Here is a 16,582-nt window from a genome sequence, read left to right on the forward strand (position 1 = left end):
TCACTAACCATCGACATATAAAAGTTTATACCACGTCGGTCAAATTAGAGAATTATTCAGGATCAAATAAAACATTACACGAGAATTGAATAGGTCAATTTGAGGCCCCTTATCTGATTAAGAATTTCACATTTTTACTGACTTGTAAAACAATATGACTTTTGCTTTATTTTACTCCGATTTCAACCAAAAATAATAAAAAAAATATTAAAGTTCGAGGGCTGAGGAACATAACCACGTAAACCTGTAACCTTTTCTTATAAAAGATGGCATCTGTAGGTGAAATTGAACAGATATCGGTGGTGGTAGACAGTATAAACGGATAAATAGATCTTGGGCGAAATGGAAAAACGTAATATAAAACTCTATTATTTCATGTGGCTCTCCGAAATAAAATAAACCCACATTCGTCGAGGGACATTTATCTCCGTTTGCAGTGTCGTCGTCGAGTACTTAGAACGGAAAGCAAAGAACCCGGAAGTCGCATTAAACGAAGCGGATTCTTGAGCCGGCCGAGATGATCATTAGAAAATATTACCTTGTTTTATGAAGATTAACGATCGGGCTGCAGATTCTTGGTACCGTTACGACTGATTGATTTTTTTCTATACGCACAGAGACCCTTTTGTGCCTCCAATATTAGAACGGAAAAGGGGCTTTTAATAATAGAACGAAAAATATTTATGCAATCCCTTTCCGAGATAAATCTCTCATAAAACGAACAAAATACCTCCACGCCATTGAATTTTTTCTACTTAATGCCTCGTAGGTAAAGGTTATTCGACGGCAAAAAACGCCACGATTAAGGACATGAATCATCCTTCTAACTCTAAGACGGTTCTCTGGAAGGGTTTCTCTCCGACGTAAAAACAACCCGTTTCGAATAAGGAATAAGCAAGTCACTATCTGATAAATGAAGGTTTCCGGGTTGAACATTTGTTATTTTGATCTTGTTGACAGTTTACATAGGTAAAAACGGGTAATTAATTGCGCGATCTTTCTAGCAAACAATCTAGGAAGAACTAATAACATAACTTATGGTTATATGACACACATTTGTTCTATTACGTTTCTTGTCTGGACAACTACATATTTTGAACATTTACTTACACGAAATTAGATTCTGTTTTGAACTTATGTGCCCTTACAGTATGTTATTCGGCTATTGGCTGAGGTTTTCATTTCACTGTACTGGCTGCTTTTGTTTAAATCTCTGTACAGTAAAAGTAAAAAAAAAATTTAGTACTTTGAAGTGACAGTTGTCACGTGACTGCCTAAGCAAATGAGATTTTAGTGTCACGTGACAAGTGTCAGTTACGTCAAAATTGGCTCAACAGAGACATGATGCTTTAAAAATTACAGTTAATTACAATTTTCTTGCAGTGCTAAAGAGAAGATGTAGTTTTGTCTGTCTATCTTGATGACTGTCTAAGTAAATAGAGTTCTAAGATCACGTGACAAATGTCATATACGTCAAATCGGCAAAATAACTGTCATAAATCTCAGAAACACGTTTTATATCAAATACTGCAAGAAAACGTTTTTAAATCTTGATTTTTGCAACTTTTGAGTATGGTTTGACAGTTTTGACATTAGTGACAGTTGTCACGTAATTGTAGAACACTATTTAGTTACACGGTCACGTGATAATTGGAAAAATAACTGTCTAAATCTCAGAAACACGTTTTATATCAAATACTGCAAGAAAACGTTTCTAAACACTGATTTTTGCAATTTTAGAGCATGGTTTGACAGTTTTGACGTTAGTGACAGTTACCACGTGATTGTAGAACACTATTCAGTTTGACGTCAGGTGATACTTGTCAAAATAACTGTCATAAATCTCAGAAACACGTTTTATATCAAATACTGCAAGAAAACTTTTTTAAACCCTGATTTTTGCAACTTTTGAGCACTGGTTGACAGTTTTAACGTTAGTGACAGTTGTCACATGATTGTAGAACACTATTCAGTTATACGGTCACGTAACAATTGGCAAAATAACTGTCATAAATCTCAGATACACGTTTTACACCAAATACTGCAAGAAAACGTTTTTAACCCCTGATTTTTGCAACTTTTGAGCATTGGTTGACAGTTTTAACGTTAGTGACAGTTGTCACGTGATTGTAGAACACTATTCAGTTAGACGGTCACGTGACAATTGGCAAAATAACTGTCATAAATCTCAGAAACACGTTTTATACCAAATACAGCAAAAAAAACGTTTTTAAACCCTGATTTTTGCAACTCTTGAACATTTGTTGACAGTTTTAACGTTAGTGACAGTTGTCACATGATTGTAGAACACTATTCAGTTAGACGTTCACGTGATAATTGGCAAAATAACTGTCATAAATCTCTAAAACATGTTATACGCGTGTTCACAGCTTCTTGTAGTGCTGAAGAGAAAATGTAGTTTTTATCTTTATGGTAATTATTGTGACAATTGTCACGTGACTGTCTAAGTATATGGAGTTCTAGTATCACGTGACAAATATCATATACGTCAAATATGGTCAAATCTTGCTCTAACTAAAATGCTTTGAGAGCCAAAAAGTCTTCAAAGTGCTTAAAAGTCTTCAGAGAAATAATTTTGACAGTTGTTACGTGACTGCCTAAGTCAACCAGGTTTTAGTGTCACGTGGTAACTGTCAGTTATGTCAAAACTGTCAAAGTATGCTCAACAGAGACGTAATGCTGTAAAAATCAGCGTCTTTACAGTTTCTTGTAGTGCTGAAGAGAAAATGTAGTTTTTATCTTCATGGTAGTTATTGTGACAATTTTCACGTGACAATCTAAGTAAATGGAGTTCTAGTATCACGTGACAAATGTCATATACGTCAAATATGGTCAAATCTTGCTCTAAAGCTTGTCAGTAAGTTGTATTTGTAAATCATGTCAGTAAGGACGAATTTACTTTGAAACGAAACACTGCCCTAACGGGATTTACTATTGTAACAAAGAAGGGTAAAATGAACTTTATTGACATCTATTTGTTACAACTAACCAAGTCAGTATTCTATTTGTTTAAGGGTTAATTTACACCGTTAAACTTCTAGTTAATTCTTTTTAAGCTGTTAAGGTTCAGTTGTGTATAGGTTTAAGTAAACTCTAAAAAAAGTAAAGTAATTTCTGACCCAAAAATCAATTTTACACAGTTCGGATAAACTTGTGGTAAACTAAATCATGTTAGATACATTTTACAAAAGTCAATTTTACAAAAAAAGAACGAATTTGCATAAATCTCAACCTAGTGAATAGTTTGTGATTGGTCAAGAAGCTTTAGCTTGCTGCTTTTTCTTGACTAATCACAAACCACAAACACTGCTGGGCTTTACGCAAATGCTTCATAAATGGACTGTTAACTGGTTAAACTACTAAATCCTGCTAGAGCAGCCCTTTAACAATATACAAAATATGTAGCTTGTCATGAGATTATGCAAAAAGCTTCCCTTTCACATGTAAGCCAGATCATTACATTAAGGGAGACAAGCATTCAACGACCTGACAACGACGTCAATATTTCATACGTTCGGATGAACAGCGAAACGCCAAATGTAACAGATATTTATGAGATCCGGCTTATTATTTCTGCTCGAGAAAAATGACTCGTAACGGGAGAAATGACGATCGTATTTGAATTTGCGATATTTTTCAAAATGGCAAAGTTGTCGGCGCATTGTTTGGATGACCGGACGACAAGAGGTAAAGTTTGAACAACAATTGCCGTAGCGAACAAAAGGAACTTTGCTTATTAAAGGCAAACAAGCCCCAGTTGTTGGATGTTTTGTTACCGTGTTTGAAGGGTCAACGTTAACTTCAGATTGTCGTTTGTAATCGACGAAATTTTACCTAAAATTCTGCTTTATGAGGTCAGGATTTTATTAATTAAAAGGGAAAGTATTTAATTTAATTTGATGGAAAACTTTTCAATACTATTTGAGTAAGTTGTGCCCTTCAGTCAACATAAATTGTTTATTTATTTAAGTACTTAAGACAAACGCTTAATTACATAAAATATACAAGAAAAACTTGGATTTTTAATAACTTATTCAGTGGAGAACAAATTTCAGTGACTTTTTAATTCTAGGTTAACTTAAACTCGTAAAAACTTAACATTAGCAACAACCACTAATTCGGCCATATTGGAATTTTTGACAACCGTCACCTAGACTTTCTTTTACAGCAGGCGTTGGTTGAGCGGTTGAATGGTTTCTAAAATGACGTGACAACTGTCTTGAGTTCCGGAAAATCTAATATGACGAATAAAAATATTATTATTAAATATCTAAATATTATACACATTTCCAACACTGAACAGTAACACTGCTGTCCTCTATGTTCAACCTATACAATCCATTTCCATTGATTTTATCTAAAACCAGGTAATTCTAAGAGAAGACATCGCACATCATAAACATAACCTCAAAATTGAGAACAAATTTTGACGTTAGTGGGGTTAGTCCAAATAATTTAAAAACATATGTTAAACAACAATTTCAGAGCAATAGTTAGTTTTGCAATATTTTCCATATGTTTAACTTAAAACATTAAGTGTAATATAGCAACAACTATTAAACAATTCGTGAAAAAAAGTCTGTAAAGTTCTAAAAACAGTTATGGCGTCCAGACGTACTAGAATAAAAGGAATAGCTAATATTCCACAAAGAAAAAAGAATACTACACCCACAGAAAACCCTCCAGACAGCTTAACCACCGAAAAACCTGAAGAAATTACCCAGCCTGAGCTTCCGATCAAGAGTGAATTTGAAGATCAAAATGCACCACCATCTAAACCAGATACTGAAAAACCTCCTCAGTCCATCAAGACTGAACAAAGTAATAGTTTAACTTCAAGTAATGACTTACCTAACCCACTTTCTATGGAGCCTGAAACTGAAAAACTTCCAGCAGCAGAGGACATAAAAGCTACAAAACCATTAATAAGAAGAAAATGCTTCAAACCAGTAATCAATCCAAATGTAATTAAACAGAGAACTTTGCCTAAAGAAATCCCAGTTACTAACAACATAAACCAGGCTCCTAATGTGGAGGAATCAAAAGTTATTGCTGAACTGGCACCTGCACAGAACAACAGTGTAGTAATACACAATGATGTGCTAGTTTCAAACCCTGCAATAAGTAGAAAAGTGGCTTGTGATATTACCAAGCAAATTTCTGAAGCCTCACCCTCAGAAAATCAACCAGTTTTGAATGAGGAGAATGTTTCTAATGTAGTTTTTCGTAATCCTGAGTTTTTGGGCTCTGATACTGAATATCCAGGTCCACCAGCAAGTCCCAGTAAATATAATCGGTAAGTTTTTTTGGTTTATTTAGGTGGTAAATGACTAGTATGATTCTAAGGTTATTTTGAGAAGGTTTTCATTGTTTCCAGCCATAATTAAGTGCCTCTGGCAACAAAACAATTCTTATACAGTTGTAGAAGCCTCTGACACTATTTAGAAGGTTTACAATTGCATTTAGAGATCTATGGAACTTTTGAAGTGATCCTAGAGGCTTCTGACACTATTTAGAAGGTTTACAATAGCATTTAGAGGTTTATGGAACTTTCAAAATGGTCCTAGAGGCTTCTGACACTATTTAGAAGGTTTAAAATTGCATTTAGAGATCTATGGAACTTTTGAAGTGGTCCTAGAGGCCTCTGACACTATTTAGAAGGTTTAAAATTGCATTTAGAGATCTATGGAACTTTTGAAGTGGTCCTAGAGGCTTCTGACACTATTTAGAAGGTTTACAATAGCATTTAGAGGTTTATGGAACTTTCAAAATGGTAGTAGAGGCTTCTGACACTATTTAGAAGGTTTACAATAGCATTTAGAGGACTATGGAACTTTCAAAATGGTCCTAGAGGCTTCTGACACTATTTCGAAGGTTTAAAATTGCATTTAGAGATCTATGGAACTTGTGAAGTGATCCTAGAGGCTTCTGACACCATTTAGAAGGTTTACAATAGCATTTAGAGGTCTATGAAACTTTCAAAATGGTCCTAGAGACTTCTGACACTATTTCGAAGGTTTAAAATTGCATTTAGAGATCTATGGAACTTGTGAAGTGATCCTAGAGGCTTCTGACACTATTTAGAAGGTTTACAATAGCATTTAGAGGTTTATGGAACTTTCAAAATGGTCCTAGAGGCTTCTGACACCATTTAGAAGGTTTAAAATTGCATTTAGAGATCTATGGAACTTTTGAAGTGGACCTAGAGGCCTCTGACACTATTTAGAAGGTTTAAAATTGCATTTAGAGGTCTATGGAACTTGTGAAGTGATCCTAGAGGCTTCTGACACTATTTAGAAGGTTTACAATAGCATTTAGAGGTTTATGGAACTTTCAAAATGGTCCTAGAGGCTTCTGACACCATTTAGATTTAAAATTGCATTTAGAGATCTATGGAACTTTTGAAGTGGACCTAGAGGCCTCTGACACTATTTGGAAGGTTTAAAATTGCATTTAGAGGTCTATGGAACTTTTGAAGTGGTCCTAGAGGCTTCTGACACTATTTAGAAGGTTTACAATAGTATTTAGAGGACTATGGAACTTTCAAAATGGTCCTAGAGGCTTCTGACACTATTTCGAAGGTTTAAAATTGCATTTAGAGATCTATGGAACTTGTGAAGTGATCCTAGAGGCTTCTGACACCATTTAGAAGGTTTACAATAGCATTTAGAGGTCTATGAAACTTTTGAAGTGGTCCTAGAGGCCTCTGACACTATTTAGAAGGTTTAAAATTGCATTTAGAGATCTATGGAACTTTTGAAGTGGTCCTAGAGGCTTCTGACACTATTTAGAAGGTTTACAATAGCATTTAGAGGTTTATGGAACTTTCAAAATGGTAGTAGAGGCTTCTGACACTATTTAGAAGGTTTACAATAGCATTTAGAGGACTATGGAACTTTCAAAATGGTCCTAGAGGCTTCTGACACTATTTCGAAGGTTTAAAATTGCATTTAGAGATCTATGGAACTTGTGAAGTGATCCTAGAGGCTTCTGACACCATTTAGAAGGTTTACAATAGCATTTAGAGGTCTATGAAACTTTCAAAATGGTCCTAGAGACTTCTGACACTATTTCGAAGGTTTAAAATTGCATTTAGAGATCTATGGAACTTGTGAAGTGATCCTAGAGGCTTCTGACACTATTTAGAAGGTTTACAATAGCATTTAGAGGTTTATGGAACTTTCAAAATGGTCCTAGAGGCTTCTGACACCATTTAGAAGGTTTAAAATTGCATTTAGAGATCTATGGAACTTTTGAAGTGGACCTAGAGGCCTCTGACACTATTTAGAAGGTTTAAAATTGCATTTAGAGGTCTATGGAACTTGTGAAGTGATCCTAGAGGCTTCTGACACTATTTAGAAGGTTTACAATAGCATTTAGAGGTTTATGGAACTTTCAAAATGGTCCTAGAGGCTTCTGACACCATTTAGAAGGTTTAAAATTGCATTTAGAGATCTATGGAACTTTTGAAGTGGACCTAGAGGCCTCTGACACTATTTGGAAGGTTTAAAATTGCATTTAGAGGTCTATGGAACTTTTGAAGTGGTCCTAGAGGCTTCTGACACTATTTAGAAGGTTTACAATAGTATTTAGAGGACTATGGAACTTTCAAAATGGTCCTAGAGGCTTCTGACACTATTTCGAAGGTTTAAAATTGCATTTAGAGATCTATGGAACTTGTGAAGTGATCCTAGAGGCTTCTGACACCATTTAGAAGGTTTACAATAGCATTTAGAGGTCTATGAAACTTTTGAAATGGTTCTAGAGGACTCTGGCACTATTTAGAAGGTTTAAAACTGCATTTAGACTAATTTAGAGATCTATGGAACTTTTGAAGTGATGCTAGAGGCCTCTGGCACTGTTTAGAAGGATTACAATAGCAATTAGAAGTGTATGCAACTTTTGAAATGGTCCTAGAAGCCTCTGACAATTTAAAACAACTCTGGGAAGGCTTAAGACACTTATAGATGGCTTAGCACAATTTATTCAAGTTTACAGTATTATGGACTGTTTAATTTTAATTTCATGAGGCTGATATTTATTATTAGGAAATTAGGAAGTTTGTGGATAAGTAGTTTGCAATCTTGATAATATAAAAACACTTTTAGTAGGTTGTAAGTTAATTGAAAGGTCACTGGTAGTAGCTAAGACACTTTGAAAAATAATAATAAAGCAATTTTGTATATTATACAATGACATATCCATTAAGTGCAGTAGTAAAATAGAAATTAAATATTTACCTTACTATTACCACATTTGTATTTGTATTACAGTGGTAGAATAAAGGCAATTCCAAAACTGAGTTTACGCAAACCAAGTGCCAGTGAATCAGAGGACGAGGGCCGTAAATACTATGGCCGAATCAGAAACAATTCGGTGTGTTCGGCCGTTTCTGTGTCCAATCAGGAGCCGCAAACTCCAATGTCGGAGGAAATGTTCCAAAAGGAAACGGTAGCGCCTAAAAAACTGTTCAGAACCGAACAGTCCCGGAAACTGGCCGAGGCGAGAAGAGAGTTTTACCGGAAGTTTGGCACCAATAATCCCGACAAACAAAAATTGAAGATGATTGATTTGATTTATTACAATCCGACCAGCAATCCTATGACGTAAGTTTTAACTATTGTACTGTGCATGTTGATTGGCTTTGTTGGTATTCGCTTTTATTTCAATATTGTAGGTAAATTGAAACAACTAATTAGAAAACCGTTACTGATTTGACCATAACTAACCAATATTTATCTTATCCTAGTGTTTTCTTCATTTTATAAGCTTATGTCTTTATAAGTTAGACTAAAAGACACTAATAGTGTTTATAAACGTTTAATCTACAACCTGACTCTTCCATTGAACATGGATTCCTTCTTCTTTATCCAAGTCCCATCCTTATGGTCATATTCAACAAAACTGACGTCGTGACTGCATTTTCAGTAAAAATTCATCACAGCCCAACAACAACAATAATGATGACGTGGATAACCCACCTGAACCAACAGAAGCAGAAACAAATAATGATAACGAGAGCGACAACGATACCGCTCTTGTTCCACAAATAAAAATCGGTCCTTCCGGTGAAATTGTCTTGGATGAACAAAGTTTAGTGGTGGAAAATACTCAAGTAAACAAACAGAAAGAACAAATTCAAAATTCCAAACTGGTGGACGGTGACAGTGCGGGTTATGGCGTTTACAAACGTTCTCCCAGAGCTACCAGTTGGACTCAGCGAGAAACGTTACGTTTCTACAAAGCTTTGAACGTAATCGGGACGGATTTCACGTTAATGACCCAACTTTTTCCTAAAAGAAGTCGTCGCGAGTTAAAGACGAAGTTTAAGAAAGAAGAACGATCGAATTTAGCTTTGGTTGATAAAGCTTTAAAAGAACGGTGCAGCTACAACTTCCAAGATTTAAAACGTGAAGTGGAAACGGACCAGGAGGAGGAAAATCTGCTTCAACAATTGCAAGAAGAAGAACGACAAAAGGAGCAGGATACATTTTCCAAACGTTCGAGAACTTTACCTACAATAACCGAACAGGCTAACTTACCGTTTAAAAAACGTCAGAGCAGCTTGCAAAGTAACGAAGAACAACCACCGCAGAAGAAAGCGCGGAAAAAACGTAAACGAAAACTGGACATAAAGAGCGTTATCGATGATGACGAAAGCGTGGCAGACGTATCGGATTTTGCTCAAAGCGACAGCGAATGCGACTTTGAAGAAGAGGAATTCATCCCTTATTTAAAGGCAACCAGGTCCGGTCGAATGCCTAAGAGCACGCTACAATTTAACGAACCGCTCATACCTCTTCCACAACGACAAATAAAAAAACCAACCCCTCCAAAAATCGTAACCGTCACACCTCGATCACGCACCGTTTCAAGCACATCAAGTGTGGAATCAGATAGTTTGATTCCCGGTTCTGTGGTTATCACTTCCGAGGAAACGGAAGAAGGTAAATCGCATTATAAAGCCTTCATGGTAACACCACAAAAAAACTCACTCCAGTAGAATTAGAGTCTAGTGTCATAGATCGTTTACTGAAAGAGGGACGAAACGTCACTTTACCTTTAGGTGAGGGGAGTGACATGGTGGAGAGCAACGTCACTATAGTGGAAGGAGAAGCTGACAGTGTACGACCCATAAAAGAGAACGAAAATAACGTTGAGATTATTACAGAACTGTGATTATTGACTATTGTGTTTACACTCCTCTAAATAATTATTGTTAATGCTATTTATTGTTGAAAAAGTGTTAGGTTAGGAATAAAGTAAGTTTTGTGAAGTTTTTCTGTTAATGAAAGTCCACATGTGCAGGATTTTGGTAAATTACAGCATTGTCTGTAGTTTGTGATTGGTCAAAAACCTGCTGTGATTTACCCGAAATGTTTAATGAGTGTGCAAGCAGGAAGCTTCTGAAGATTGTAAAGTTTCTTTTAAACGCTTCAGAATTTTCTTCTGACTCTGCAAGCTGTTTCAATAAATTGACAATTTTTTTGAAGATTATTTTCAGTTCTTATTACACTTTACACTTGGAATTATTTTTACAATGAATTTTAGTAATGCCATTTTTAACTTTGCTATTTAGTTATAAAATATACATATGTATACAACTTTACAGTGTTTTTAAATGTAGTATATCGTCTCTGATGATATAGAATTTCATGTCACTCAACAGTTTTAAACTGTGAATGTTCAATAGCATGTACTACAAAGAAATTTACAGTTTAAACTTAAATTTTCTTTAATAAATCACAAATAATTGCGATATTTGATCGAAAATTGTGCAACGCAAGTGAACAAGCTTTTTAAAGATATCACATTTTGATAGCTCCTAACTTGGTTCCTGTGACAGTCAGGAGGTTCGTTCCAACGTCAAAATGTAGCCCAAAACTTCTGCTTTCTTTTGTCAGAACTGAGTTTTTATGAAAAAAAGCACTAATAAATGAGGAAACCAGCCTACAACACTGTTGTGCTCGCCAAACTTAACTTATACAAAACTTTAGTATGCTCCCTTCCAAAGATTTTGAAGAGGCGTGCCTCATAAACTGTCCCAAAAATGGTAGTTTAATTCCAGTTATTCTCCTGGTAAATATTTTTCCCCCAGGAAAAAATCCCCTAATCTTACGTAGGCCATGTGACCCTCCAATTTACATAGGATCGGCAATCGCTGGAGTATATGGTCTGGCAATACAATTAAAGTAAGTTTTTTTCTCTGCAATTTCCACAATTTTACAAGAAAAAACTTCTAAACAGAGATGTAAGAGGTGGTTATACTGGCACTACCACAGCTGATGGTAAAGTTGTTATTGTCACAGGAGCAAACTGTGGTATAGGTAAAGCACTAGCTTGGGAACTAGCTAACTGTGCATGTTGGATATTTATCGAGCACTAATTTAAACTTAAGGGGATAGCTTGACAACTTAATGAATGTCAATGTTGTCAAGCATTACAGGATATAAAAAATTACAAGTTTACAGCTGATTCAGCTGAAGATCTGTTGACATTAAGTATACTTTTGGCAACATTGTAAATGACAAAATAACAACTTTGAGTAATGTTAAAACTTGTGGGAGGCATTAATAAAACAGCTAAATTTCAATACAATTTTTATGTAATATTATTGTTTAAGAGCTTTCTTCATTCATATATGTTTCCTTTGTTTGCTTCCACCTAATTTCTTCTTAAACATTTTATTCTTTCTCTCAGAGTTTTTCACTTTAGCCTTAACTATCCCTTTGACATCCCTACGAATTTTTGTAAACTCTTTAGTAACCAGTTTGACTTTTTCTATGAAATCAAAACCCTCTAAAAGAAATGACTATTAAAACCAGCAAAATAAGTGTATTTGGGTGAACCAACCTTGCGACCTAAAATCATCAGGTTTAAACAAAAATGGTTCAGTCCAGAACACTGCCTGGGTGCTTCGCACTAAATTGGTAGTTTTGGTGTCTTGGTTTTTTTTTTTGTTAAGTCATCTTTATGAGGAATGTCCCCAATTTCATCCTCCTCATCTGTTGAGTCGTATTTATAGGGATTTTTTTAACCAAGCTCTGCTTTTTTAGGCTTCAATTCTTCATAATTAGACTCCTCTTCTTTTTGCTCTTTGCCCTCAGCTCTTTGAAACATACTCACCAAACTGAACTGGGAAGGAGTTTCAGTGAATGTTTCTTTCAGTTTTTCTGGGATTTTATAAAAAACTTCTTTGGAAACTTCTGGTTTTTGAATCTCCATTGGTTCTTCTTCTTTGTGTTTTTTGGTTCTTTTGTTAGCAACTGGTGAAGGTGTTATTTATTATTAAGCTGGAGTGTTCTGGTTGTGATGGATAAAATTTTAGCATGGTCTTTCTGGTTAACTGACTGAAATGTTGGAGAAATTACAGCACTGTTGGTAGTTTGTGTTTGGTCAAAAATAAGCAGCAAGCTGAAAGCTGCTATATCTAAGGCAAATCTTTTGTCAGCTTCACATCTGGATTGCAACTGTAGAAGCTGCATGATCGATTTTAGAAACTGTCTTGACCACTTTGAAAACTTACCTTTTGACCTTTGCTGCCATTAACCTACTCTTTAACCTCAAAATTTGCTTGAAAATCATCATCACTGTCCTCAAAAATAGAGTCATTTTTACATCCATTTACTGGCACAGCCTTAGGTTCACAATGCCAAACACAATTTTGTTATTTAGTTTTGCACTTCCATATGCCAAAGCTCTTTTAATTAAGGATTTTTTGGCTTCATAGTTTTTCTTCATGTCCCTTACTGATTCAAGCCTTTTGACATCAGCTTCACTCTTTATCCCATTTTTTTGGTTTTGTTTTTTTAATTTCTATTATGGGTTTAACCCCTACTGAAGGTATTTTCAAAACTAAACCCTCTAAAACTTTATATCTATTATTTTTCATTACCATATCAAGCTTTTCTTCTGGTTCTACATTTTTTGGTGATTCCACCGGTTCTTTTTCATCACTGTCTGAACTTGAATCAGGCTTCACCACTGATTTAGTGCTATTTACTTGTTTAAAGGCCGATTGCACCCAAGGACGGTAAACAGTACAGGATTGCTCGATCGGCCGATTTTGTTTCCCGGCGGCGAATGAATTCTGACGTCACAGTGGGCCTTCGGGCGCACAATACGCTAAATATTCGCCCGAGACGCTATGTACGAGATTGTCAAGGGTGCCTGTGATTTCGGTTTACTCCGACACCATGGTGACGTAAAAATCGTCACCGGCCCGAGCCGATACCGGCAAGATTGCGCTTATGGGATTAAGCACTCCTGTACTGTTTACAATCCTTGGATTGCACCCACATCATAGATATTTAAGGGCACCCTAGGTTAGGTTAGGTTAGGTTTTAATTTGAGTATGTTGACCTTAGAGTATGATGACATTTTGCACATAGTCTATCCAGGGTTGCCATTCGTAGCAACTTTTTATTGGTCTGAAAGCGTAGCGGCGGTTTACGAAAGAGTGGCAATATGTAGCGACTTTTTTATTTAAGTAAAACAATCATAAAATATCGAAAATAATGTTGATAAAATGTCACAATATAACAAAAGGTTCGAACTTTGAACGTATAAAGTGAAAGTGACGTGCAACGTACAGTGACTTGTGTCTCTGTCCTCTGGAATTGACAGATAACAGAGAGAAGAAGAAAATGACATGTCGTCATAACCTCTACATTCTTAATTTTTCAAAAATTAAATTATTTTAATTTAATAATATTTAATATACAAGTTTAATAGTGTTTCGTTTCTTATTAATTCCTGTAAAGTTGGTTTCATATATTAGAATAATGAGTTTTGCATCCCGAATTCCTAAACCAATTTACATTGGATCGGCAATCGCTGGAGTATACGGTCTGGCAATACTACTCAAGTAAGTTTTTTTGCTGCAATTTCCACAATTTTACTAGAAAAAACTTCCTAACAGAGATATAAGCGGTGGGAGCCGTTATACTGGCACTACCAGAGCTGATGGTAAAGTTGTTATTGTCACGGGAGCAAACTGTGGTATAGGTAAAGAAACTGCTTGGGAACTAGCTAGAAGGGGGGCGAAAGTTTATATGGCCTGCCGCGATATGACTAGATGTGAAGAGGTTGTCATTTCATATTTTTTTTAAAATTAGTAGTCCAAAAAACAACTGGTTACAATTGTAGGCTCGAAAAGATATAGTCCTAGACACTCAAAATAAGTATGTATACTGTAGACCGTGTGACTTGGCCTCCTTAGAGTCTATAAGGAATTTCGTTAAAATCTTTAAGTCTGAGGAGAAGCAGTTGGATGTGTTAATTAACAATGCTGGAGTGATGAGAACTCCAAAAGGCTCCAAAACAAAAGAAGGGTTTGAAATGCAGCTTGGTGTGAACCACCTAGGACATTTTCTACTCACTAATTTGCTGCTAGACTATTTAAAGAAATCAGCTCCCAGTAGAATTATAAACTTATCAAGTGTGGCCCATAGAAGAGGCAAAATAAACAAAGACGACCTGAACAGTGAGTTAAGCTATGACCCAGCCACAGCCTATGAGCAAAGTAAACTGGCTAATGTTTTATTCACCAAAGAGTTGGCAGAAAGACTGGAAGGTACATAAGTAGTGGTAAGATTGTAACTTTCAACATGTTACCCACCAACAAATACAGATTAAGCTATAAAGTATTTTCAAACAATTTAGGCAGTGGTGTGACAGTAAATGCAGTCCATCCTGGTATTGTGGACACTGATATTGCACGTCACATGGGTTATTCGAGCAGTTCCATGGCTTTTATCATATTTCGACCACTCACTTGGCCATTTATCAAAACCCCCATACAGGGTTGCCAGACTGTGGTTTATCTAGCAGTTGCCCCAGAAGTTGAGAAAATTTCTGGAAAGTACTTCAGGTGATTGAGACCTGTGCAGATCAGGTTTTTTTTATATAACAAGAGATTGTTTTTTTTTTTTAAAGTAATTATAAGGAGGAAGAGGTGAGCGAAGAGGCCGCGGATTCTAAACTGGCAAAGTGGCTTTGGAGAGTAAGTGAAAAATGGACTAGATTAACAGCATAATTATTTATATTATAACTTGACAGAGCTAATTAATAAATGAGTCAATAATTTTCTTTTAAATATTCAAGTTGGACTACTAATTTAAATTTGAAGGGCTTGACAATTTAATGAATGTCAGTGTTGTCAAGTGTGACAGGATATAAAAAATTACAAGTTTACAGCTGAAGATCTGTTGACATTAAGTATACTTTTGGCATAAACTAAATGATAAGTACAGACAACCAGGGCAATGTAATTGAAAGTGGCATTTAAGCTTCAAGGACTTCCTAATGTATTTCGGCGGCTTCAGTTGCAGGTAAACTCTAAAGAGATGGCGCTAATACAGCTCCTCATTGCAGACATAGTTGCCAACTTTTGCAGTATTTCCTGTAATCCGCTTTCTTTTGCTATCCCATCTGAACAGCCTAAGAAAGCTTGATTTTTCAAAATAAATTTGAGTTAAATTATTCGTATTTTGAAAACTAAACAAGATAAGAATTTCTGGTTTGAGGTATCGATAATAATGGTTCTATTTATTTTGAAAGTCACAGGACTCGTTTTTTTTGTGTCAAAACAGAATCCTGAAGGTCACGTGACCGTTTTTTAGTTTTAAACTGATACACTAAATCACGTATCTATTTGTAAGATTAAAATGTCATTTTTAACGTCACGTAACAGTTTCTATGTTCAGACTATTTTTTTCAAATCGCGTGATTTTTTTAACGTCAAGACAGATCCTGAAGGTCACGTGACTCTTTTAAGATTAAAAATGGATTTTATAATGTCACATGACAGTTTTAAATGTCATTTGAAGTTTCACGTAATCCTTTTTCTAGTTGAAACTGATATTTTTAAAGACACGTGACTGTTTTAGATGTTAAAAATATTATTTGAACAGTCACGTGACTCTTTTTACAGTTTATAAAGTCGCATGACGATTTTCAATACTAATGCCAAAACGGAACCCTGAAAATCACGTGACTGTAATTGATAAAATATTATTTGACGGGTCACGTGACTATTTTCAATAATTAAATTTTATTAAAAAGATTACCTGACCGTTTTTTAGTTTTAAACTCTAAATGTCGTGTCTCATTTTAAGGTACAAATGGTCACGTGACTGTTTTAAAATTAAACATGGAATTTATAATGTATTAAGTATAAAATAACCTTTGATGAATATTAAAAATAAACAAATAACTAAACTAAAAATACAACGAAGTGAAACACAATAATTAAAGAAAACACACAGAAAATCTGTTATTTTTTGCCCAGAAACAAAACAAAAAACGTGACAATGCCGCATTAAAACTGATGTTTTCCAACAGTCAAAAGATCGGAATTGCTGCGTCTGGCTTCAAAATTACGGGAATGTGCGTTTAGTGGTGCCATCTCAGGCTGCTTACTTAAAAATTAATTTTCAGTTCTATTGCCACTGGCTATACTTATCATTTAGTCTATGCTTTTGACAACATTTGTAAATGACAAAATAACCAACTTTGAGTAATGTTAAAACTTGTAGGAGGCATTAATAAAACAGCTAAA

The 16,582-nt window shown here is 35.3% G+C and overlaps 2 protein-coding genes and 1 long non-coding RNA gene across 4 annotated transcripts; 2 read left to right on the forward strand and 1 right to left on the reverse strand.

Annotated features, from left to right (window-relative positions):
* Nucleotides 1-4,429: 4,429 nt before the first annotated feature.
* Bdp1 (transcription factor TFIIIB component B'' homolog Bdp1) lies at nt 4,430-10,513 on the forward strand. The gene is given in 4 exon segments (XM_081980207.1): nt 4,430-5,317; nt 8,295-8,627; nt 8,950-10,001; nt 10,004-10,513. Coding segments are annotated over 4 exon segments (2,277 nt in total). The 5' UTR covers nt 4,430-4,622; the 3' UTR covers nt 10,201-10,513.
* Nucleotides 10,514-11,608: 1,095 nt separating this feature from the next.
* On the reverse strand, nt 11,609-13,540 carry LOC145729448 (uncharacterized). 2 transcript variants are annotated; one of them, XR_014178354.1, is made up of 3 exons: nt 12,548-13,540; nt 11,875-12,500; nt 11,609-11,820 (listed from the first exon to the last, which is right to left on the reverse strand). It is a non-coding gene; the product is annotated as an uncharacterized LOC145729448 (long non-coding RNA). The 2 variants fall into 2 exon arrangements; XR_014178353.1 differs by having other exon boundaries at nt 11,875-13,504.
* Nucleotides 13,541-13,704: 164 nt separating this feature from the next.
* LOC145729446 (retinol dehydrogenase 13-like) lies at nt 13,705-15,125 on the forward strand. Its single transcript, XM_081980217.1, has 5 exons — nt 13,705-13,888; nt 13,943-14,108; nt 14,170-14,596; nt 14,686-14,893; nt 14,959-15,125. The coding sequence occupies exons 1-5, from the start codon at nt 13,806-13,808 to the stop codon at nt 15,056-15,058; spliced, it is 984 nt and encodes a 327-aa protein (XP_081836343.1). The 5' UTR covers nt 13,705-13,805; the 3' UTR covers nt 15,059-15,125.
* Nucleotides 15,126-16,582: the final 1,457 nt, after the last annotated feature.

Source organism: Ips typographus, linkage group LG5, assembly GCF_016097725.1.
Source record: "Ips typographus isolate SLU linkage group LG5, UJ_Ityp_2.0, whole genome shotgun sequence".
Classification (NCBI taxonomy): Eukaryota; Metazoa; Arthropoda; class Insecta; order Coleoptera; family Curculionidae; genus Ips; species Ips typographus.